Below are 22,691 nucleotides of genomic sequence, written 5' to 3'. Positions count from 1 at the left end.
GACCGTCTGGCCAGGAGACAGCCCGCCTGCGTTCTAGACCCAGCTTTACCGTGAACTTGTAGATGACCTGTACATCCCTTCTATGTGCTTGCTGTTCTGTGTTCCTCAGGGCCCCCTTGGTGGATAAATGAGGCTTCTCTCCAACAAAGATGCAATGTGAAGGCACTTGACGAGAAAATTAATGGGTGAAAAGTGTAGAGGGAGTAAGAAAATGTGGGATTCTTTGCAAAAAAAAAAAAAAAAAAAGTTGTTCAGGTTTTATTCGCCAACAGCCCCTCCGTTCCCCGCCCGCCGCCCCGACCGGCCGGCGTCAGGGCAGCGCTGCTCTGGCCTCCTCGGCGGTGATCTCCTGGGCATAGAGGTCGGTGAAGAGAGCTGGCAGCCAGTAGTGGGCCTCCCCCGGGGCCTGCAGGTCCAGCCAGGCCAGCCCTTCCTTCAGCAGGTGTTCCTGGAGGGAAGAGTCCGGAGAGTCGCTGGTGGAGGGCAGGGTCCCCGGAGGGTACACAGTCCCCCAGACCTATTTTGGCTTCAGTGGGGTTTTCAGACTAAACCTACACAAGTGCCTTCGCGCGTTTACACAACCACACTGCGATTCCAGAGCTGTCTGGCGTGGCCTGAGGTGTGAGAGACACCACCCGGTCCCTTCCCCCGTGCTCATGGGAAAGCAGGGAAAGGCCAGCAGAGCGGGGCGCCGTGGAAGGGAGGTGGGGCCACAGAAATGTTCGCAGCATGGCCCTGAGCAAATTCCTGACCCCGTTTCCCAGAAGCAAAATGGAGTCACCGTGTTAGTTCCGTCGTTACCTCATGGGTAAACAGGGAGAAGTGAATGGAAAGGCTGTGTTAGTTCAGAAGGGACTTGGTTCCTACAGCTGCACACCGGCTCCAGAGGGGCTGGCTGTGCCCAGGAGCTTTAGACAGATGTTTATGCTACCCTGCTTTCCAGAAGAAAGGAAGCCGAGTTAAATCGCCCGGATAAGGAAGAAGGTGTTGAAAGCCAGGTCGCGTTCTCATAGTCCTTCGCAACATCAGCCTTTCGTTAGTACCACAAAATCTGTAGCTATAAAACCGTAACCGCAATGCGCACTGTAACAGTGTGATTACGGACGTGTAACCAAGTAGTGAGTAATTCCCCTCCCTCTGTATGAACAGTGTCACTCCTGACCCAGCGGCACGGACGCTCCGACCAGGCGCTCTACGCTCCGGGAGACGGGAGAGGTGGGGGGGTTCGCTGAACGCAGTTGAGAGCCTGCCTCAGTTGTACCTCTCAGTGCCACCCTCAGAGACGTGGGGTCACTTCTGTGTGCCTTCTAGGCAGGAGGCCAGCAGGGCAAGGCTTGGCTCTGCCCACGTACTACCTGTCCGCCCTCCTCCCCCTCCCATCTGGGGCCCGTCTTTTCTGGGCCATTCCAAAACTCACATACCAGCACTTGCCGCGCTCGCTCGGTCTCCCATTTCAGACTGGCTTTGATATCGCTGACAGTCACGTAGCCGTTTTTCTGAAGGAAGGAGGAACGGGGAGTCAGTTAACGGCGTGCATCCCCCAAGAACCCAGTGTCTGCCCGGCAACAGCAGGTTTCCCCGCACGGGACCAAGAACTGCCCTTGGGCGAAGCCTAAGAGAAGTGCAGAAAAAGAATGTTTAGAAGTCCCAGCAGAGAGAGTGAGAGGCGACTTTCAGGGTAAAGGGGGGGTGCGGGGCGGCGGCGGCTCAGTCCTAAAGAGTGGGGTCCCTGGCACTAAAATATTAGACTTTCTCAGAGAACTTTAGAGTATGGTGACTGTTCCCCAGTAAGCCTCTCCTTGTTTAGTTTTGTTCTAGAATTAAGAAAACCAAACATGTCTCCCCTAAAGCCATGGTAAGGATTTGGGGGAAGAGGGTATATGCGTAAGGCATGGCAAGGCACAGGGGACGGGTCGACGACATCGAATGTTTGTTCTGAAAAATCCATACGTAAAGTAGTTTTAAGAAGGTATCCAAGAAACTGTCTACCCACGAAAATATAGTTCGCTGTCTGCATGTCTGTCTACACCGCTGAACTGTAAGCTCCTCGAGAGCAGGGACGACGTGGTACCCATCGTTCTATGCGCCACAGCCTGGCCCAGTGCTCGGCACCGTAGCTGCTCAATAAACGTCTTCTAAAGAAGCACAGGTCTGAGTAATGCGTCCCTTAGCCGGTCCCAGCAGGACCTGAGGGGGGGGAGGGGCCTGGGGGGGTCCCCGCACACGCATGCGCTTCACCCCCCTCCACCCCCACCTGCCGTCACCCCTGGGCCCTCAGAAGGCACACTGTACCTCTGCCAGCTGCAGCACCACTGTGTGGTCCATGTTGAGCTCCGCTGGAACAGACTGAATGAGGTAGGTGCCACCCACGGGGATGATGCCAAAGCCAGTGCCCAGCGCCTTCAGTTTCTTGATGGCCCGGATGAGGTCGTCTCTGAGGTGGGGAAGAGTCGCTGAAATGCCTCTGGACCAGAGCTAGGGATGGCGCGCTTCTGGTTTGGCCCCTGGGCGGGGCACCCTGACAGGAGACTCAGCAGGCTGGCCACAGTCAATGACAGGAGTGAACAGGCAGGGTCAAAGGGCACAAAGTGGTGCCTGGGACACTAGAGGGAGGCGGTACCAGGTATCAGGCTCCTCGCTCAGCAAACCAGGCGAACCCCCGACAGAGGTCACAAATAGCCTACGGGGCGCACCGGAACTGCGAGTGAATGAGCGCAAGGCAGGGGGCAGCAGGGAGCGGTGTGAACTACGGCAGAAGAGAACATGCTTCTCCATTTTGCAAAGGGCAACCCAGCTGCTGAGTGCCGTGTGGAAACTGGGGCCCCGTCCTGCCGGCTTTTTCCTCCTTAGCAACGAACTCAAATTAGGGGAAAAGAAACCCCACAAAACAGTGTGTAGACCATATACCTAGCCCACATACTGACAGCACTTTTTTTTTTTTTTTTTTACCGTTTCTCACACTGAAGTTCCCTAAGGAGGCCGGCGAACCAGATCAATCTGCACCCCCCCTTCTGGCCCCCAGCCCCTTCCCCAGCCTTTCTTAGTGCGTGAGCTCGTTTCCTTAATCTCCAGTAGTCCAGTGTCTACACAGCCCCAAGTTAAAAAAAAAAACAGGGGCGCCTGGGTGGCTCAGTCGGTTAAGCCTCCGGCTTCGGCTCAGGTCAGATCTCACGTTCGTGGGTTCGAGCCCCGCGTCGGGCTCTGTGCTGACAGCTAGCTCAGAGCCTGGAGCCTGCTTCCGGTTCTGTGTCTCCCTCTCTCTCTGACCCTCCCCCTTTCATGCTCTGTCTCTCTCTGTATCAAAAATAAATAAAAAACATTAAAAAAAAATTAAAAAAAAAAAACAGTAACAATACACATGTAGACGTGAAAAAAATAATGCTTAGAAGGAAATACACCGAAATGTTAACAGTGGTAATCTCTTGGTTGAGAACGGGTGGTTTTTGGTTTTCTAGATCTCTGTACTTTCAGTATTCTAAAAAACCTGTTGGGATGGAACGATTCCTAACATAGCCTACACATTACAAGCAGTCAAGAGAAAAGGTTCCCATCTGATTTTTAAAGACTTTTCTATATTCCAAGGGACAAAGGCAAGACCTACTGGCTGACATCCTGTGCGAATTTGCCCCTTCCTTTCAACACTTGCTGATGTAGTTCCTCCAGAGTTATCAGACCTATCGGAGGGGAGAGGAAACCAGATGCAGGATTACCTTTATGGCTAAGCCAAATCAAACATTAAAAAAAACAAAGGCAGCATCATCTCTGAAAAGAGGCTGTATCTAATTACAGCCAATGATTTATAAGTGGTTCTAAAGTTACTTTCTTAACTTCAACACAGACCATTCAATGTGCTTACTAAGATGACACCACCGGACGACCACTGTTAGGTCACATTTTGGGGCGCACCGAAACCCGGCATCATCCTACCTTGGAGCGTAGGAGTTACTACCTGCGTTGGAGTGTAGGACCAGTGGAGTTACTAATGATGTAGACCTATAGTAACTAATGCTAAAATCATAACCCAGACACACTGTAAATCAGGCGGAAAGGCCTAGCTAGCTCCTACCTCCCTATTTTCTTTACTAACTAGGGGCTGGACCTCCCTGAGCAAAGATCTTTAGAGAATAGAGGCAATCACTCCGGTCATTCCATTTACCCCTGGCCGTGGTCTCCTGCCAGAGATTCGACTGCCTGAAGAGGCTGAGACACTTCTGGAGACCTAACAGCTTTTCAAGGTCCCACTGGCCTGTAGACCGAAGGACGGACAAACTCATCTGTGAAGGTTTTCTCCCTCTCAGGGAAGTCCAAAGCCCAGTCACAGGACTACGCCACCCTCACCTCCGTTCCGGTGCTTCAGGGCCAGGCACACTTCGATAATCTGAACACCCAGCTCGTAATAGAAATCTCCCACGCCTAGCATCTCAGACCAGAATCCTTTTCCAGCTAAAAGACAGAAAGACAAAAAGCTAGGTCATATGTTAGTTTATGTCCATCCTTTTCCTTCAAGGCTGGATTAAAACATCTTTCCTGTAGGAAGCCCTCCCTGCCTAGCCTGCGTCCTTGTGCTCCATTTCCTACTAAAGATCCTCAAGACACTTGCACGCTTGGAAATTTCCGCTAAAAAACAGGCTCGGACAGTTGTAAAAGGCGGCCCTTGTAAAAGGCATTTCTAGGGGCGCTTGGGTAGCTCAGTTGGTTGACTGTCCGATGTTGGCTCAGGTCATGATCTTGTGGTTCACAAGTTCGAGCCCCGCCATCAGGCTCTGTGCTGACAGCTCAGGGCCTGGAGCCTGCTTCAGATTCTGTGTCTCCCTCTCTCTCTACCCCTCTCCCGCTCATGCTTGCTCTTTCTCTCTCTCTCAAAAATGAATAAAAACATTAAAATTTTTTTAAATAAAAATGAAAGACATTTCTATTTGGCTAAGTGGCTCCAGGATATTATAAAACTGAGTTTCCTGGGGCCCCTGGGTGGCTCAGTCAGTTAAGTGGTCAACCTCAGCTCAGGTCATGATCTCACGGTTCAAGCCCCATGTCAGGCTCTGTGCTGACACTCTCCCTCTCTCGCTCTACCCCTTTCCTGCTCACACTTTGTCTCTCTCTCTCTCAAAAATAAACATTAAAAAATTTTTTTTTAAAAACTGAGTTTTCCTTTCCCAAAGCATACAGTGAAATATAATGGGACATATGGTACAGATAACGCTAAGAAAAATATGCAGGCCTGGCATTCAAAAACCCACTGAGGACCACAGTTTATTGAGTAAAAACTGCCAGCTAGAGAGTAGTAATTATAGCGTAATCCAGTATGTTAAAAAAAAAAAAAAGTTTGTATGATGAAAAGTGTTCAGTAAGATAACCTTAGATTGTTAACATTTATCCCTGCAATTATGGGACAGGGTCAGGAGACTGCGACTTTCTCTTTTTCTCTTTTCTCATTCATTGACTGACTGCATAATTACATGTTACTTTCATTAAAACGAACTTCTTTTTTAAAAACAGGAAGAAACGGCCATTAAACAATCCCACGGTGGAGCATTCAAGGGCAGGTCAGGCACACTGGCTGCCAGCCTACTCCTGCTTTCCCATCTAAGCGGGCCCTCTACCACCCATCCCACCAGGCACCCACTAACGACCACACCCGTGGGCTCTCCATAGAGGCCCTTGTAGGAGGGCCTTCTAGAAGATGCCCTGATGACAGTGAGGACCCCACACCCCTACAGACAACTTACAGGCCAGAGGATCCACCCCGATGGTGGCACACATATCCTGGAACTGCACTCGGAACTCCGGATTCTTCCGGATCTCCTGCTTGTGCTTGCTGGCAAATTCCTCCAGGTTGGTCTTGAACATGTCCAGCTGCTTTGACATCTGTGGGACGGACAAGGGGGAGGTGAGGGGCAGCCTAGCCAAGTGATAATCAGATGCCAAAAGTAAGTTCCTGGCCCAAAGGCGGGGTAAGGGCTAAAATAACCTATTTCCTCCAGGCCTACTATGATGCTATGTCTTGTTCCCTCTCTTTTTTAATTGTATTTTATTTTATTTATTTATTTATTTTACTGTTTATTCATTTTTTTAAATTTTTTATGTTTTTTATTTATTTTTGAGAGACAGAGAGAGACAGCGTGAGCAGGGGAGGGTCAGAGAGAGAGGGAGACACAGAATCCAAAGCAGGCTCCAGGCTCTGAGCCAGATGTCAGCACAGAGCCCGACGCGGGGCTCAAACCCACAATCGTGAGATCATGACCTGAGCTGAAGCCGGATGCTCAACTAACTGAGCCACCCAGGTGCCCCTGTTTATTCATTTTTGAGAGAGGGAGAGAGAGAGACTGAGGAGGGGAAAGACAGAGAGAGAGGGAGACACAGAATCTGAAGCAGGCTCCAGGCTCTGAGCTGTCAGCACAGAGCCTGACATGGGGCTCGAACCCATAAACTGCGATCAATACCTGAGCCAAAGCCAGACGCTCAACTGACTGAGCCACCCAAGTGCCCGCTGAATGTCCTCAATTCTACACTGGGAAGAACAGAGTTTCCTCCTAATAGGACTGTTAGGATGAATGAACAAGACGGTTTATGTATAGAGAAAACAGACACGTGCATGGGATGATGAAAGCAAGTGGTCATTCAAAGATGTCACCTATCACTGTTATTGGCAAGTCGGTAAATGATCTGAGCAGCCCAGAACCAAGATCTGCCAAATACTCTATTTTTACTTTGACCCAGACAGTCTAGGGGTACCCGGTGGCTCAGTTAGTTTAAGCCTCTGATTTCAGACTCAGGTCATGACCTCGGGGTTCTTGAGTTCCAGCCAATCCTGGGGCTCTGTGCTGACAGCTCAGAGCCTGGAGCCTGCTTCGGATTCTGTGTCTGTCTCTCTCTCTCTCTCTCTCTCTCTCTCTCTCTCTCTCTCTCTCTCTCTCTGTCCCCCCCACCTCAAAAATAAATGAAGTTTAAAAAAAAAAAACGTTAACCCAAACGATCTAGTTTACATCAAAGGCCTCCTGTCCACCCTGTCGTGTCTCTCTTCCTGCCTGGAGTCCTCCAAGCGACTCACCTGGGCCAGCTGGTCCTCAGCCAGGACAGTTCCTCGCTCCTTATACTTGGCCTGTCAGACAGAGAGACCAGCATGAGTTGAGAGTGGAGGAGGGTGTCTCTTAAATGGTTTTTCTTAGGGAGAAGGATGAGGGGTACATTAGACAACCCGTCTGTCGTCAAATTTGGGGACGCGGGGGGAAAGGGTTGGTAGACCTGGGGATGCTAACATTCCAGTCCACCGGAAGCTGAAGAATCTCAGTTCCCCGGGACCCGAGCAGCCTGTGTCAGCTTGCGATGGGGCGGGGGGTAGGGGGAAGGTGGCGTGATTTGAGGGTACAGAGCTCTTCTCCAAGACTTCAGTCTCTCTCGGGTCGGAGGTGGCTGTGGGTCGGGCTTCCTCCCCTCACCTCGGCCAGCTTCTTCTTGGCGATGGCGCCGGCTCCCACCCCGCGGCGATGCATCCCAGCCCTGGGCCCGCGGGCCGCCCCGCTGCCGGGACCCCGGGTCTCCGCGTCCCAGGATCCGCCGCCAGCTCCCAACGCGGAAGCGCGGGCCGCGCGTCATCTCCGCGCGCCGGAAGCTACGCGCCGACTTCCGGCCGCCGGGCAGGACGGCCCCGCCCCCCCTCTGGTGGCCGGCTCTGGAGAAACCCCGCGGAGCACCGCGGTGGGGACGGACCGGTGGGCTCCTGGTGGCCGCCTCTTCGTCTGCTACGCGCTTCCCCACCCACGTGGGTGCCTGGGACCTTCGCGTGCTGGCGCGGCTGCCCTTCCGCCGCCACCTATCCTCCGGCTCCCGACGGGCGCTCACGGCCGTCTAATACGGGGCCGGCGCGAAGTCATTCCGAACCTTCCAAATTGAGCATGAAACCCAACCCTTTCTGCTCTAAGGGAGCCGACCTGTTGGAGTCAAACGCAGAGATTCTGACTGGGGCAGGCCTTACACTTAAGCACTTGGACTCTGGAATGAGAAAGCCTGGCTCCATAGCACACGCACGCTACCTATGGTCTAGTAACTTCAGGCAGAGTCCGGAACTTCTCGTGGTCTACTGCTCACTGTTGGTATAGAGTAATCATTTACTCGTGAGGATGAAATGAGAAGATGTATAACAGAGCATTTAGTGCGATGCCTGACACAGAAGTAAACATCGATGATGATCGTTATTCATCACATCTGAGGTGGAATCCATCCGTGTGTCTAGAAAGCCGCATACGTGATTTCTGTAACATTGAGCCTGAGAAAGGAGCTAATAGAGATTCTTAGGGAGTAAAAAGATCAAATTCTGGTTGTTAGAAAAATTAGTGACAACTCAGGACGTCTGGGTGGCTCAGTTGGGTAAGCATCAGACTTTTGATTGCTGCTCAGGTCATGATCTTAGGCTTCCTGAGATCAAGCCCCACATGGGGCTCGGTGCTGACAGTGTGGAGACTGCTTGGGATTCTCTCTCTCCTCTTTCACTGCCCCTCCCCCTGCTGATATGCTCGCTTTCTCGCTCTCAGAATAAATAAACTTAAAAAAAGAAAAATTAGTGACAACCTAGATAGATTTAGGTCAATCATAGCAATCCAACCTACGAATGAGAGCTAGGGGTCGCCTGATTGGCTCAGCCTGAGTTGCATGCCTACTCTTGATCCCAGAGCTGTGGGTTTGAGCCCCACATTAAGTGTAGAGATTACTTAAATAGATAAAACTTATAAAAAAAAGAAATGATAGATGCTAGAACTAAGATAGTGGCCATCAGGATAGGGAAAATGGGACCGAGGTGATATTTGGAAGGTAGAGTGGTAAAACTGATAGATGGAGGCAGAGTGGGTGGGGGGGAAATGCTCTCCTTACTTGCCTGGGCAGCAGGGTGGCGCTGTTGAGAGAAAGGGGGTGGGGAGACAGGGATTGACACTGGATGAAGCTGGAGAAATAATTGAGAGTGTTTTTGAACATGTTGAAATTGAGGTCTCTGTACCATCACAAGAGAGATGACCAATGATCGTTTGGCTGTGCTGGTAGAAAGGTCCACAGAAAGCTGGGCAGAGCTACAGATCCAGAATCATCAGCAAAATGAAATCGTGAATATGAGTAATGTTGCCAGAGGTTTCAAGTAAAAGGATTCGAAGAGGATGGAAGATAGTCAGCCACCATGTTGGTCCTTTAGGGATTATGGAACCATGAGCCAATGAGCCTGGGTCCCTCAGGATTTCATGCAGCAGAACTGTCACACCAGCCGTGAGCTACCCACCTCTGGATGCTTACAAGAAAGAGAAATAAATGATGTTCTATCATATCAAAGCCACTCTCTTACTTTGTGTTTTTCGGTTATTTGAAGCAGAATCTAATGTCCCTGGATGCAAGGACCAAGGCTGAAACAGTCATCAGCCTTTAGTAGTCTTACTTCATTCACTCACAGACACACCCTTAGACACTGAGTTCAGACAGCCTAAATCCCCCCAGACACAAACTTTCCCAGACACAGATTTGTCCCTTCAACACATACTAGCCTTTCCAGACACCCTCTCCTAAAACGCTGACCTTCAATATACCTACTTACCCCTTTCAGCAAAAAACAACTCACCCCTGATACACACTTTGACCTCATAACCTTATATTCTTTTTTAAAATATTTTATTTTTTATTAAAAAAATCTTTTAACATTTATTTATTATTAAGAGACAGAGTGTGAGCAGGAGAGGGGCAGAGAGTGAGGGAGACAGAATCAGAAGCAGGCTCCAAGCTCCAAGCTGTCAGCACAGAGCTGCAACTTACAGACCACAAGTTCGTGCCCTGAGCCAAAGACACTCAACCGACCACCCAGGTGCCCCTTAGATTTTGTGTGTGTGGTTTTTTTTTAACATTTATTTATTTATGAGAGACAGAGAGAGACAGATCATGAGCAGGGGAGAGGCAGAGAGAGAGGAACACACAGAATTGAAAGCAGGTTCCAGGCTCTGAGCTGGCAGCACAGAGCCCGACGTGGGACTCAAACCCACAAACTGTGAGAACATGACCTGAGCCGGAGTCGGACGCTCAACTGACTGAGCCACCCAGGCGCCCCTAGATTTTGTTTTTAAGTAGTCTCCACAACCAACGTGGGGCTCAAAGTCACAACCTGGAGATCAAGAGTTGCTTGCTCCATTGACGGAGCCAGTCTAGCACCTCTGAGAATCTTCATGTTCTTACTACACCACACCTAACACAAAAATATGGTCCCTTCGTGACTCACTGACACCCACAGACACGCCTGCTTCATTTCTCACTCTTTGGCTCACACTCTATGAGCCCTTAAGATACACACAGTGATCCTTCACTCACACTCGTGTCTTCAAATACAACTATTCGTACCCTCAAGTGCACACACACATACTCTTGTAGGTACAAACATTGGCCTGAGACACACTTAAGTGGGCTCACTCACTCCCTTATTCAGACACATTTGTTCTCTCTTATAATTTTAGAGAAAGTATGTTGACCAGTAATGTGCTGGTAAATGTTTAACAAGCACCTCTCCAGGCTGGGAAGGAGGAGCTCTGATTTATAGCACTTGTCAATTTCCATGGTGTACTCTGGCCATGGCCAATTTCAAGCTAACAATGATTTTACAACCTGACCACAAAATTCCTGACAATGTGACAACGGCTCTCAGAAGCGCTCAGCTCCGGTGTACCCTGAATGCAGGCCACCACACATGCCATAGCTTGCTTTAAGTGACTCACCGGCCTTAGCCAGAAGCAAGGGACTTCAATTCTTCACCTCACGGAGGCAGTGTGGTGCACCGGTAACAACTATTACATACATTATTATTTTAAAATGTTGTAATGAGGCTTTAAGTGATGTTTATAAAGTACTGCGCACAATGCCTGGCCCGTAATCAGAACATTGCGCAAAGGTGGTTTTAAATAGCCCTTTCTGATTCACCCAAGGCCCCAGAAATAGATGTCCAACTTCTCTTCAAGACAACCGTCTCTACCATAGAGAATCACTAAACTATATCCTCTGAGCAAAGGCAGGCTCTAAACTGTGTGGTACACACTCTCCGACCTCAGGGAGTTGAGAGGAAATCTAAAATATCAGAGTTGGAAGAGATTGCACACTGGCAGCCCTCGGGCAAATTCAGTTCTCAAAAGCTGTTTTGTTTGGTCCTCAGAAAGCGTGTCTCTTCCATTTTCACAGTCCCCAATCCTTCCCATTGTCTTACACACTCCCTACTTTGCTCAATTATGCTACCGGCCCAGCCCTTCAGCCCATTCAGCGGGCCACTCCCTGATTTAAAACGAATACCCCTGTATTTCTACACTGAGGTTTAGGTGGGTATATGGTAACAAATGTTAACTTTTATTGACCATTTACTTTGTACCAGGCATGATCTTAACTAATACTTCCTTCAACTCAATGAGTTGGGTACTTTTGAATCTTCTTTTCAGGCAGGAAACAGGCTGAGAGAGAGGACCTGACTTGCTAAGTAACAGACTTAGTAAGCGATTTGAATTCTTTGAATCGAGGTGTGTTTGACTCTTGTCTACGAAAATAAGATGAGATCAAGGGAAGAGAGGGCTTTCGAGGCAAGATAATCTGAGTGAAAGGGGGAGTTAGACAGTCCTGTCTTCTGTGGATATCAGGCACTGGGGGAAGTCAGTGGACTGATGGGGGGGGAGGGGGAGCTTTGAACGCTGGAAGATAAAGGTCCTGACTTTTGAACAAACGGAGTTGGCCCCTTTCCCTTCACCCCTACCACCATCAGGCCAGAGTAAGCCTGGAATCCTGCAAGAGCCTCTCTCTTCCTTTTCCGCTTTCATCTCTATTCATCTCAGTATATAACCCTCACTCATGATTGTTTGGGAAGGCAAACAGATCTTCAAACCCGCCCCTGCTCAGAATCCTTCAGGACTTTGCCCTTGCTCTGAGGATAAACTCCAAAAGCTACAGCATGACCTTTAAGACCCTGCCTCTGCCTACCCGTCCAGCATCTGCTTGCGCTCATCTCCCCATTGCCTGTTGTGCTTTGTGATAACACTGAAATAATATTTATTAAGGCGCCCCTCATTCCTTGGCCATTTGACCCTTGCAAGTTCACTCAACTTGGATGTCACTTTCTTAAAGAGGCCCTTCTGACTCCCCACTCTGTCTTGAGGAGGCTTTCTCATAGCACCCTAGTCTTTCTTTACATAGCTTGGGACGTTATGTGATTATTAATGTGTGTGTTATGTGATTATTAATGTGTGTGCGTAGGTTTAAGATTAAGGTCTGTCTCCATCACGGGACTGCAAATTCCTCAGGGGCAAGGACTGCGCCCCTTTCCTTGATTGCTATAATCCCAGTGGTTAGCACAGTCCCTGCCCATATTAACTTTCCAGTAAGTGTTTGTAGAATAAAGGGATGAATTAGAGGTGCCGGTGGGAGCCGTGTCTCCTTTGCGCTGGGTGGCGTACACACAGGAAAACATTCCCTGCTAGCGCTCAGTAGACATTTGAGTGAGAGTTGACAATGGGCGCAAGGATTTATTTCAGCTTAAACTTTATTGGTTTGGCTTCTCTTGGGTACTCAGGAGTGGAGCTGAGGACTAAGTGAAGGGCAGAGTCCGGGGACCTGAGCTGGGTTTGGTCTGAGTCACTGAAACCTGGGGAGAACGGGAAGAGGAGGGGTAGCGGTTGGAGAGGGGGTCATTACCCACTTGTGGGCAAAGCACATTCACCCTGGTGCCCAGCCATGGTTCAGCTGCTCCTACCTCCCAATTACCTTTTAAATTATAAGTCATCAGAGTAACTCCAAAAGGCACCCACCTTCCTGTGGAGAATTTCTCATTCTCTTCTCCATTGTTCTGATCACACCCCCTTTCCCTTTGCGCCCTCTACGGGAAGCCATCCCAGATTTGTTCCCTAGCTTGCCAGTATCTAAGTCTGAAATGTGTTTTGGCTTCCAGGCTTCAATATTTGCATCTTGAATGAGTGTCCTTTAGGTAGGTGGATCTGTTCACAGAGTTAGTCATCCCTTGCTTCTGGAACCTAATAGATTAAAGGACTTCCTAGCTGGTGAGGTCGATTCAAGGACCACTGGGACCTAGAGAGGGGCAGCATGACTCCAACTCCATGGGTTCCACCACTGCGAAGGGGCCCTGGGACAAGGGTATAGAGGGAAAGCTGGGAATAGGATGGGTGGGCAGGGAGGTGAGCGCAGCCTCTCACCCAGACCAAGTGGAGCCTAAAGGGCAGGGAGTAAAATAGCTGCTCACATTACTGAACTCTGTGCTCTTTCCTTGGTTATCTTATTTAAACCTGACAACAATCCCATGAAGTGGTCTGAATAAGCCTTGATTTTCATGAAAACACGGAGGTCCAGAGAGGCTTGTGGGATGTGCTAACATGTGCTAGGATGACAATCTGAACCCGTGTGTGGCCCCCAAGCTTCCAAGCGCTGTGCAAGATGCCCAAAGCCACCCGCCCTGCCCCGCCCCCTGCCTTCCCCCACACCTGAGCCTGCAGATTTCCATCTGATTCACCATCCACGCCAGCAGCTCACGAATCAGGAAATCCTTTAGCAGATCTTCATCACTGGGGTTCTTGGGTAGGGAGCTGCCAAGAAGAAAGCCTCAGGCAGGCCTGGCCATTTTTTGTTTAGCCTGGGCCCCACCCGGAGTGAGTAAATACAGGGCCTGGGACTCCAAGGGACAGCGGGGGGTGGGGGTGGGGGGAGGGAGTTAACACAGCTGCTCTCCGGTCAGCTCAGCTTTCAAAGCTCCACCCAGGTCTGCAGGCCGGGAACCAGAAGGTCTTCAATAGAGATGTCCCACCCGGCCACCTCTGCCAGTATCCCAGAACGCCTTCCCCAAACCCGAGAGGCGACTTAGGGAACATTCACTCTTTAGAATGATCCAAAGAGTCCTCAGCTTCCTCAGAGAGGGGGCAACTGATGTCAAGGGACTGACTTTGGAAGGGTCCTGTTCCTCAAACAGCCTTCCTGAACTTTGTCAAGGAGAAGGTGTGGGGAAGGGAGGTCCTGAGGTCACTGTCGCTGCCCCTCTCCTTGACTCTGTGACTCTGCACAAGAAGTCATCCATCTTTGGGACTCTGGTCCCCAAACCCCTCCTTGGACCCCAGCCTCTATTTCTTCCAGGCTTCTCCCTTAAGCTGGGGCTGGCCTCCAGGAACTCAGAGAAGACCCCTCTTTGAACTGGGAGTGGAAGGGGGAGGCTTATCTGGGGGCCTCGCCCTGCTTCAGGGTCTGGGAGAGGGAACAATGCGGCCCTGCCCCCACTCCTTCCCTTGTGGGCTGACTCACCCCTGCTGCTCCCTCGCCTCCTCCTTCCTGTTAGATTGATGGGCCAGCTCTAGGGCCCCCGCCTCCCTCTGGGTGATGTTGTGTTTCCAGCTGGGAAGGTAAAGATTAGGGAGTGGGTGGGGCTGGGAAGTCTCCAGATGTCCTCCAGTCCAAAGGCTCCGATCTTTGGGGACCTTAACCCAAGTTGCCGACAGAGCAGCCACTGCCCCAACTGCTTGTCTTCAGCTGCCAGAGAACAGCGTTTCAGTGTCTACCATGCTGACCAAACAGGGAAGGCAAAGGGAAGGGACTTGGCCAAGAGAAGGAAGAAGGACGAAGGCAGTTTATCCTATTTCCAAAGTCCAAAGTGACCACCACCAAGTCGTCATTGTCAGCAGCTCAGCAATCCTCTGTGAGACACCCCCCACCCCCGCCCCGCCCTTCCCTGACCCCTCTCCTCAGAAGATTGGAAAACTGCCTCAGTCGCACGCCAGACTGGGCTGCCGCCCGAGCCCGGGTCAGCCCGGGTCAGGGCCACCACATCGTCCAGCTCTCCATCGGTGCCCACGTGAAAGGCACTGCCTGGAGTTGAAGCACTGGCCCATGTGGCATCCAGTCTAAACGAAGGAAGGTGCAGCTAGCCTGGGCCCAGGACTGAGCATGCGCACTGACTTACTCATTCTTCTTCCCCTTCTGGGCCAGGAGCCAGTTGACAAAGTCTTGTTGGCGGATCTTGTCCATAGCAATGCTGTAGTCACTGATGAAAGTCCCCTCGGCATACCTGGGGCCTCGAGGTCGGGAGCCACTGACCTTCGTGTGAAATCTAAGGGGCAGGGAGGGGAGATGGAGAGAAAGCAGGAAAACGTAGGAGGGGCAGGGGTGAGGGGAATCACAATGCGGGGGGGGGGGGGGGGGCAAATGATTGTCACTGACAGGGGGCCAATGATTGAAAACAACCCTCCCCCCTTGCTTGGGAGAGTTTTTATTGAAACACCCTCTTCTCTACTCATCAAGGCCCTGGGACTTTGTCCTGAGCCCAAGAACGCACTTCCTGCAACCTCAGCGTGGGTGGCTCTGGCTTCTGGTCAAAGAGGGATCAGGGGTCCCCCGATTTCAGTTCTCTCCTTTACTCCTCTTGCCTGGCCCAACCTCATTCAAGTCTGTGTTCTTAGTCAATACCAACAATAGTGAGCTCTTCCATAACAGCCTTTACTCTGTTCCAGGCCTTCTATAAGCCCTTTACTACGTAAACTCATTTGATCCTCAAAACACCCCTACAAGGTAGACACTATATTGTTTTAAGTTTATTTATTTATTTTGAGAGACAGAGCACGTGCACGTGCCCTCATGAACAGGGGAGGGGCAGAGAGAATCCCAAGCAGGCTCCAAGTGCAGAGTCTGATGTGAGACTTGAACCCATGAACCATGTGATCAAGACCTACACCCAAGTCGGACACTCAACCCACTGAGCCACCGAGGCATCCCAGATAGATGCTATTTCTATCCTTTTTTGCAAACGGGGAAACCAAGTTGCAGAGAGATTGCTCTGGGGGTAGATCTAGGATTTACCCTCAGGCGGTCTGCCCCAAGTTCACAGCTTCTACGTGGTGTCCCCTGTCCTCTCTCTGGGCCTTCTAGAGCGCCATGTGCTTAGAACCCTCTGCTTTTCCTCCCGATGCTCATGACCGTGTGTGACACACCTAGGTGGTTCTTGCTTCTCCCTTGGGCCTGTAAGTTCCAGGAGGCATTTGTGGGCCCCTCTGCATGCCCATATCCTGTGACCCACACCCAGGAGGCCTTTTATACAGTTTGATCAAATGCACGCATAACAGCTAAGGCTTTCATTAGGTAGGGAGACTCTAGGGGCACCTGGGTGGCTCAGTCAGTTAGGGGTCCGACTTTGGCTCAGGTCATGATCTCACAGTTCGTGGGTTCGAGCCCCATGTCAGGCTCTGTGCTGACAATTCAGAGCCTGGAGCCTGCTCCGGATTCTATGTTTCCTTCTCTCTCTGCCCCTCCCCTGCTCACGCTCTGTCTGTGTTTCTCTACGATAAATAAACATTAAAAAAAAAAAAGGGAGATCCTGTCATCTACTTCGGACGCTTAGCCATCGAGACAGTCCTTCCAGGGATCAGACCACAGTCTGCTTGTGGCATCGGGGGCTCTCCTCTCACCCTCCCCACCGCCGAAAGCTAGAACCCGGTGCTCATCCTCTCCAGACCCCTCCCCTGTGCCCCTACCTTGAGTGACCCTCCCCTTTCTCTGTTAGCACCGTGGCCAGGAGCAGGGACCCCAGCAGCAGATTGAAGATCTTCAAGGCTACCATTGTCCACAAGGTATTTTCTGAGCAAAGAGAGAAAAAGAAAGGGACCAGGATGAGGGAAGCGCTGCGCTCAAGGACAGCCACTGTGGCCAGCAAGGTGCTGCCGATGCCTGTGAGCCTGTGTGTGGGTTCTGAAAGCTGGGGACCCCGAGCTCCAGGGGGTCCGGGCTTTTCTGAGAGGCTGGAGCAACACCTTGGGGAGTGGCAGGAATGCTGGGCATTGGAATTAGTAACTAGAAGGGTTATGGAGGCTGGCCAAGAGGAGGACCTGCTTTTAGTTGTCCTGTCTGAGCAGGGTCCGAGTCAGGGCAGGGCAGTGGGGAAAGGAGCAGCCAGAAGAAGGCAGCAAAAAAAACAATTAAAAAAAAAAAAAGGGAGCACCTGGGTGACTCAGTCTGTCAAGCCTCCAACTTCAGCTCAGGTCACGAGCTCATAGTTCGTGAGTTCGAGCCCCGCATCAGGCTCTGTGCTGACAGCTCGGATCCTGGAGCCTGCTTCTGATTCTGTGTCTCCCTCTTTCACTGACCCTTCCCCACTCATGCTGTTTCCTTTTTGTCTCAATAATAAATAAAACATTTTTAAAAATTTTTAATAAAAAAAGAAAGCAAAAACCCGTGTGCCTGACAGTCCCCTTCCCGGCTTGGCAAGTCTTCCCATAGAACCTTCCAAAGTTCACACCAGCTTGCCTTCTGGCTCTCAGATTGGCGTCACCTAACCCATCACAGAACCTCTTGCCCCAAGTAAAAGCCACAGGTGGGACCATCCCAACCTCTCCTTCTTGATAGTCACTGTTTCTACTCAAGGAAGCTCTTCCCGGGGTCCCCCTGCAGGAAGGTGAGGGTTGGCAGCCCAGACATCCCTAAGTCTAGCTTTGGTCTTCGGGGCCCAGGAGCAAGGTTTCTTACTGCTCTTCACACCCACCCCGCCCATTGAAGACCCCCTGGATGAAATGGGGCCAGTCCTCATGCATCTTCCTGCCTTGGCCACCTGGGTGTTACTGGAATCCTGAGAGCCGTCTTATTTCTCAGGTAGAGGAAAAGAAGGGAGGTGCAGGGGGAGGGCGCTGAGCATTGCTAGGCACCCAGATCCTTTGCCCCTCCAGTCTCCCGTCCATCCCCTGTCCCAGCTGCTGTCTTACCTGGTGTCCTTTCCAATTCTTGAAGGAGAACGGGGCAGGGATTTCTTCCTCCGACCTTCTGGTCCTTGGGAGCCTCTCTCAAGAAAGTCAGCTCTGGCTCCTTTATATCCAGGCATCACACACCTGCTGATTAGCCTAAAAGCATCTTATCTCAAGAAATTAATTCCACAGCTCCTGCCACATTAGGTCCATTTCACGCGTAATAAAGTTTCCCTTTCCACCTGAACTGTGCTAATCAATGATTAACATTTGGGTATCCCCAGCTGTCCAGGAGGCGGGCTCCCCTTAAGTGTCCCCTTTCTTCTCCCCCCTCCTCCCTTCTGGGCACGGGGCCCTGTATTTTCCAGCTCCGCTTCCTTTTCAGGCGCTCTCGCTCTCGGTTAGAAAGGAGAGCCTAGGCGACAGCGGACTTGGGTAGGGTGGCTCTGGCTGGGGTAGGACCACTCCCACACCCCTGGGTCAGAGAGAGTGGGGCACAGTCATTTGAACCCTCACCTTGGACAGTGGCCCACCGCTTTGACAGTGAGGCAATGTCCCCATTGTGAAATCTGGGGGGACACCCAGCTGGCTGGGGAAAGGGCTGGAGAGTGAGGCGGTTGAGGGAACACGAAGGAAGGTGGGCAGCTACAAGTCTATCTGCAAAGATTTATTGGGGCACCTGGGTGACTCAGTTGGTTAAGCGTCCAACTCTTGATTTCGACTCAGGTCATGATTTCACTGGTCGTGAGTTCAGGGCCCTCATTGGGCTCTACACAGACAGCGCAGAGTTTGCTAGAGATTCTCTCTCTCTCTCCCTCACTCTCTCTCTCTCTCTCTCTCTCACTCTCTCTCTGCCCCTCTTCCAGGTGTGCACTCTCTTTCTCTCTCAAAATAATTAAAAATTTAAAAAAATAGTTTCTCTCTCTCCCTGTACCTCCCCCCACCCTGCCCCTCTCCCCTGATCACATGCTTGCTCTCTAAAATAGAAACTAAATCCTAAATTATGAGACTCAAGCCTCTCTCCACAAATGCCGTGCAAGTGAATGCCCTATACAAGAGAAGTCTATGGTGCTGTCTCTGCCATCAGACTGGGGAACCTGAGGGTATGCTGTGCCTGTCAGACTGGAGCGCTCGCCAGGTGGGGGGCTCGGTCTCCCTGATCGGACAGGGGGCTTTCAGAATTCAGAGGATATCTGGTTCCCATCCTTAAAATACTTTTTTTATTGTCTTTTATTTTATTTTGAGAGACAGAGAGTGAGCAGGGGAGGGGCAGAGAGAGAAGGAGACACAAAATCTGAAGCAGGCTCCAGGCTCTGAGCTGTCAGCACAGAGCCCGATACGGGGCTTGAACCCACGGACTGTGAGATCATGACCTAAGCCGAAGTTGGACACTCAACCAACTGAGCCAACCTGGCCCCTCTATTGGTTCCCCATCCGCCTAGAAGCTTCCTGAGGGTAAGGGCCATCCTCCAGGTGCTGCCTCTGACTTTCTCCAAGCACTTAGCACACGGCTCTGTCCTCAGGGCTCAGGCTGGGAGGAGCAGGGCAGACACTGCATTTTGGGCACCCCCAAGCCCTTCCTTCCTAGGCTCTTCCTTCTCCACTCCCTGTGGTACTTTGGACCCTAAACAACCAAGCTCATGCTCTGCCTACTAGCTCCAGGGTCTGCTAATAAAGGCCACTTTTCTTTCCAGGTAAACTGCAGCCAGGAAGTCACCCCAGCTTGTTAAATGCTTGTGTGGGACGAGACGTAACTGGACTAGGGTAGCAATTCACCTCCGCGTCCTAGAAACCTCGCCCACCCACCACCAATGTTTCACCATCTAGAAAGACTTCTCTCCGGGCAAGCGCTGCAAATTCCATCTCCCAGCTATCAAAGGGCGGCGATTAGACATCAGTTCAGATTTGACCCCCAAAGAAGAAGTGGGGGTGCTTGTGACCCTGTTTCCTGTTGGGCAACAGTTAATAGGCTCAGCAGGGTTTGCATCGAAACCTGGGCACCGCTGCCTGGAGGCACAAGGTATCCAAGAAGGGAGGGCATCCTTACCTAGGTCTCATGCCAAACAAGAGTCAAGGAAGGCTGTGGGATGGGTCCTGGCAGTCCTGAGTCCCCTGCCTGGGGCTCTGGGGATTTCTTTCGGGGGCCAGGCTGCACTGAAGGCCAGTGTGCCTCAAATCCTAACCTCACCGTGTCTTGGAGGGGACCTCTCTGCAGTCCCCCAACCTGTGTCCCTTTGATCTTTGGCTCTCATGCCTTGGACAGACTAAGGAGAATGTGGCCTGGGCCCTGAGGGAGGAAGGAATGTGGGGAGGGCCTGAGGAGGAGATTAGAGAAGACGCCAGAAGCCCAGGGAAGCCCACAGCCCAGGGCATATTGGGAGGCCCAGGGAATGGAGAAGATGGCCTTCTGAAGTTTCTGGGAATCAGAGGGCCCGCTGGACTTGATCAAAATAGATCAGTAAATCCTCTGAGACTCCACCAGCCTGTCCATGCAGGATGAGAAGTGCCCGGGGGGCGGAGAATCCGGCACAGGGCAGGGGTGGGGGCAGGGAGGGGGGCCCTGGAGGTGGCAGACCCTGCCTGGGGACAATTTCCAGGATGTGAGGGGTCAGAGAGGTCACAGGGGATGGGAAGGCAGGAGGAAGCCCAGATACAAAGGCCAACGGCCCAGACAGGTGGAGAGAGGGGGGGGTTTGTGGGTGTGTGTGGGGTGGGGGGTGTCTAAGGACTCACAGAGGCCAGAGAGTCAGCTCAGGAACGGAGGATGGCAGTGTCATTGCAAAAGAACCCAGGGTCCTGCTTCCCAGAGCCTCCTGATTCTGGATCGAGGCCCCACGATGAGAACCGGAGCAGCAGAGAGCCTTTGGGCTTTGCTGGCTCTTCCAGTAAGAAGAACTGGAAGGTGGTGACTCACCTCCCCCCAAACTGCCCCCACCCCTCAGCCCAAGGACCACAGCGGACATTCCAGGCCAGCACCACAGTCAAGCCATGGTGACTCAGAGGGCTGGCTGCAGCCTCCCTTGCTAGGGACTCTGCCTCGAGGTCTACTTGGGCCTCAAGCTGGTCAGCTGACTCAGAAAGCAGATACCCCTCTCTGATCTCTCTTATACCAGGTGGCAGATTTATACTTCCTCTCCTGCAGAGGAGACAGAGACAGGCTTTGCGGAGTCATCTGGTCTGTGCCGGTTCCTAGAAGAATCTGCCCCCGCAGCTCTCCTCCCGAGTCCTATCTTGAGCTCGGTTGTGAGTCCAAACATTTCTGTGCACACCAGCCCTGGTACCACTCAGGTCAAGAGAGGCACTTTTCGGAGGAATCTTCAAGAAAGGATATACTTGGTCAATGAGATCGTCATACCCTTGCATGATGACAGATGGTTAACTCCATTTATGGTGGTGAGCGTTTTTATAACGCTTTTTATAATGTATTATTTATAATATATCAATAATTAAAATGTATTATAATTGTCCAGTCACTATGCTATATACACCAAACTAGTATCTGAACTGTACTCCTAGGAAAATAAATAAATAATGTGGCTCCTGGGTGGCTCAGTTGGTTAGGCACCTGACTCTTGATTTCGGCTCAGGTCATGATCTCGTGGTTCATGAGTTCAAGCCCTGGGTGGGGCTCTACAATGACATCACGGAACCTGCTTTGGATTCTCTTGTCTTCCTCTCTCTCTTTGCCCCTCCCCTTCTCATGCTCTCTCTCAAAATAAATAAGTAAACTTTAAAACAATCAACCAATTAATTAATTAAAACTGTCCATTAAAAACAGGGAATATGGGGTGCCTGGGTGGCTCAGTCAGTTGGGTGTCTGGCTTTGGCTTAGGTCATAATTTCATGATTTGTGGGTTCGAGCCCCGTGTCAGGTTCTGTGCTCACAGCTCAGAGCCTGGGGTCTGTTTCGGATTCTGTGTCTCCCTCTCTCTCTCCGCCCTTCCCCCACTCGTGTTCTGTTTCTCTCTGACTCAAAAATAAATAAACTATAAAAAATTTTTTTTTAAAACAGGGAATATACTACCTATAACCTCCTTTGGGCAGCTGCTTTAAGGAATCAGTTTGGAAGTCCCTCTCAGGTCTAACCTCAATCCCTCTTGCTATTTTCAAAGACTCTATTTTGTCTGTCTTTGTTTGTTAAGAAAAGATCTCAGCCCTAATCACTGGGAAGAGAACTTCAGGGAAGAGTTAGAATGGGGGCGAGGGGGGCGGGCACAAAGCTCTCATTTCCCAAGAGGGAAGAAACTAGTGGTGCTTTTAGGTTGAAAAGCCAAAGGGCTGGGCCTCCCAGAAAAAGCTGCATTCCTGACCCTTTCTCTGCCCCAGGTGGGAGCACATTCCAGGGGGAGGGTGGTGAGGGGTGAGTAGAGAGGGCTTCCCTTTATTTCCCCTGCGGGGGGACAACTGCCAGGGTCCCCAGCGAGGCCCAGCCCCCTTCGAGGATAGGTTCAGGGAGAGCTCTCTGCAACCTCAGCAGCCAACCAACCACACCCTTCTTCAGGTCGATTAGGGAGTAGCCCGTGGGGCGGAGAGGGGGCATTCCAGCCGCCCCTCCCCAGGTGAGGTTTGGCTTTGGGCAAAGCCTTTATCCACTCTGAGCTTTTGTTTGCCCAGTTCAGAATTGGAGATAAGACAGCAGAAACTGGTCTGCACAGTTGATCTTAGGATGGTGAGTTCAAGCCCCACGTTGGGCATGGAGCCTACTTAAAAAGCAAGTAGGGGCACCTGGGTGGCTCAGTCGGTTAAGTGTCTGGCTTCCGGCTTTGGCTCAGGTCTTGATCTCATGGTTTGTGGGTTCAAGCCCCGTATCGGGCTCTGTGCTGACTGCTCGCTCAGAGCCTGGAGGCTGTTTCAGATTCTGTGTCTCCCTCTCTCTCTGACCCTCCCCTGCTCCCGCTGTCTCTCTCTGTCTCTCAAAAATAAATTAACAAAACAAAAAAAAAAGATAAAAGCAAGTAAACAGCCCCCCCCCCCCCCCAC

The 22,691-nt window shown here is 51.3% G+C and overlaps 2 protein-coding genes and 1 long non-coding RNA gene across 3 annotated transcripts; 1 reads left to right on the top strand and 2 right to left on the bottom strand.

The window, feature by feature from the left end:
* Positions 1 to 242: 242 nt before the first annotated feature.
* On the bottom strand, positions 243 to 7,587 carry SNF8 (SNF8 subunit of ESCRT-II). Its single transcript, XM_029926777.1, has 8 exons — positions 7,437 to 7,587; positions 7,049 to 7,099; positions 5,727 to 5,865; positions 4,339 to 4,443; positions 3,602 to 3,674; positions 2,293 to 2,434; positions 1,422 to 1,496; positions 243 to 448 (listed from the first exon to the last, which is right to left on the bottom strand). The coding sequence occupies exons 1-8, from the start codon at positions 7,488 to 7,490 to the stop codon at positions 311 to 313; spliced, it is 777 nt and encodes a 258-aa protein (XP_029782637.1). The 5' UTR covers positions 7,491 to 7,587; the 3' UTR covers positions 243 to 310.
* A 54-nt stretch (positions 7,588 to 7,641) lies between these two features.
* On the top strand, positions 7,642 to 9,316 carry LOC115281448. Its single transcript, XR_003904317.1, has 2 exons — positions 7,642 to 8,364; positions 8,980 to 9,316. It is a non-coding gene; the product is annotated as an uncharacterized LOC115281448 (long non-coding RNA).
* Positions 9,317 to 12,530: 3,214 nt separating this feature from the next.
* Positions 12,531 to 17,793, bottom strand: GIP (gastric inhibitory polypeptide). The gene is made up of 6 exons (XM_029926758.1): positions 17,733 to 17,793; positions 16,512 to 16,614; positions 14,948 to 15,094; positions 14,293 to 14,382; positions 13,485 to 13,586; positions 12,531 to 12,634 (listed from the first exon to the last, which is right to left on the bottom strand). Exons 2-6 carry the CDS (start codon positions 16,595 to 16,597, stop codon positions 12,625 to 12,627), a joined length of 435 nt encoding a protein of 144 aa, XP_029782618.1. The 5' UTR covers positions 16,598 to 16,614; positions 17,733 to 17,793; the 3' UTR covers positions 12,531 to 12,624.
* Between the last annotated feature and the right edge of the window lie 4,898 nt (positions 17,794 to 22,691).

Source organism: Suricata suricatta, chromosome 17, assembly GCF_006229205.1.
Source record: "Suricata suricatta isolate VVHF042 chromosome 17, meerkat_22Aug2017_6uvM2_HiC, whole genome shotgun sequence".
NCBI lineage: Eukaryota > Metazoa > Chordata > Mammalia > Carnivora > Herpestidae > Suricata > Suricata suricatta.
Note: the sequence above shows the minus strand (reverse complement) of the source record. Positions and strands in the feature narration are given on the sequence as shown.

Excerpts from the sequence above, each read along its gene's own strand:
- SNF8 (XM_029926777.1), bottom strand. The coding sequence starts at position 7,490 with ATGCATCGCCGCGGGGTGGGAGCCGGCGCCATCGCCAAGAAGAAGCTG. Across the intron at positions 7,100-7,436 it reads CCAAGAAGAAGCTGGCCGAG|GCCAAGTATAAGGAGCGAGG; the intron begins GTGAGGGGAGGA and ends TCTGTCTGACAG. Across the intron at positions 4,444-5,726 it reads CGGGGTGGATCCTCTGGCCT|CTGGAAAAGGATTCTGGTCT; the intron begins GTAAGTTGTCTG and ends TCTGTCTTTTAG.
- GIP (XM_029926758.1), bottom strand. The coding sequence starts at position 16,597 with ATGGTAGCCTTGAAGATCTTCAATCTGCTGCTGGGGTCCCTGCTCCTG. Across the intron at positions 15,095-16,511 it reads AAAGGGGAGGGTCACTCAAG|ATTTCACACGAAGGTCAGTG; the intron begins GTAGGGGCACAG and ends CCTGCCCCTTAG. Across the intron at positions 13,587-14,292 it reads GAGGCGAGGGAGCAGCAGGG|CTCCCTACCCAAGAACCCCA; the intron begins GTGAGTCAGCCC and ends TCTTCTTGGCAG.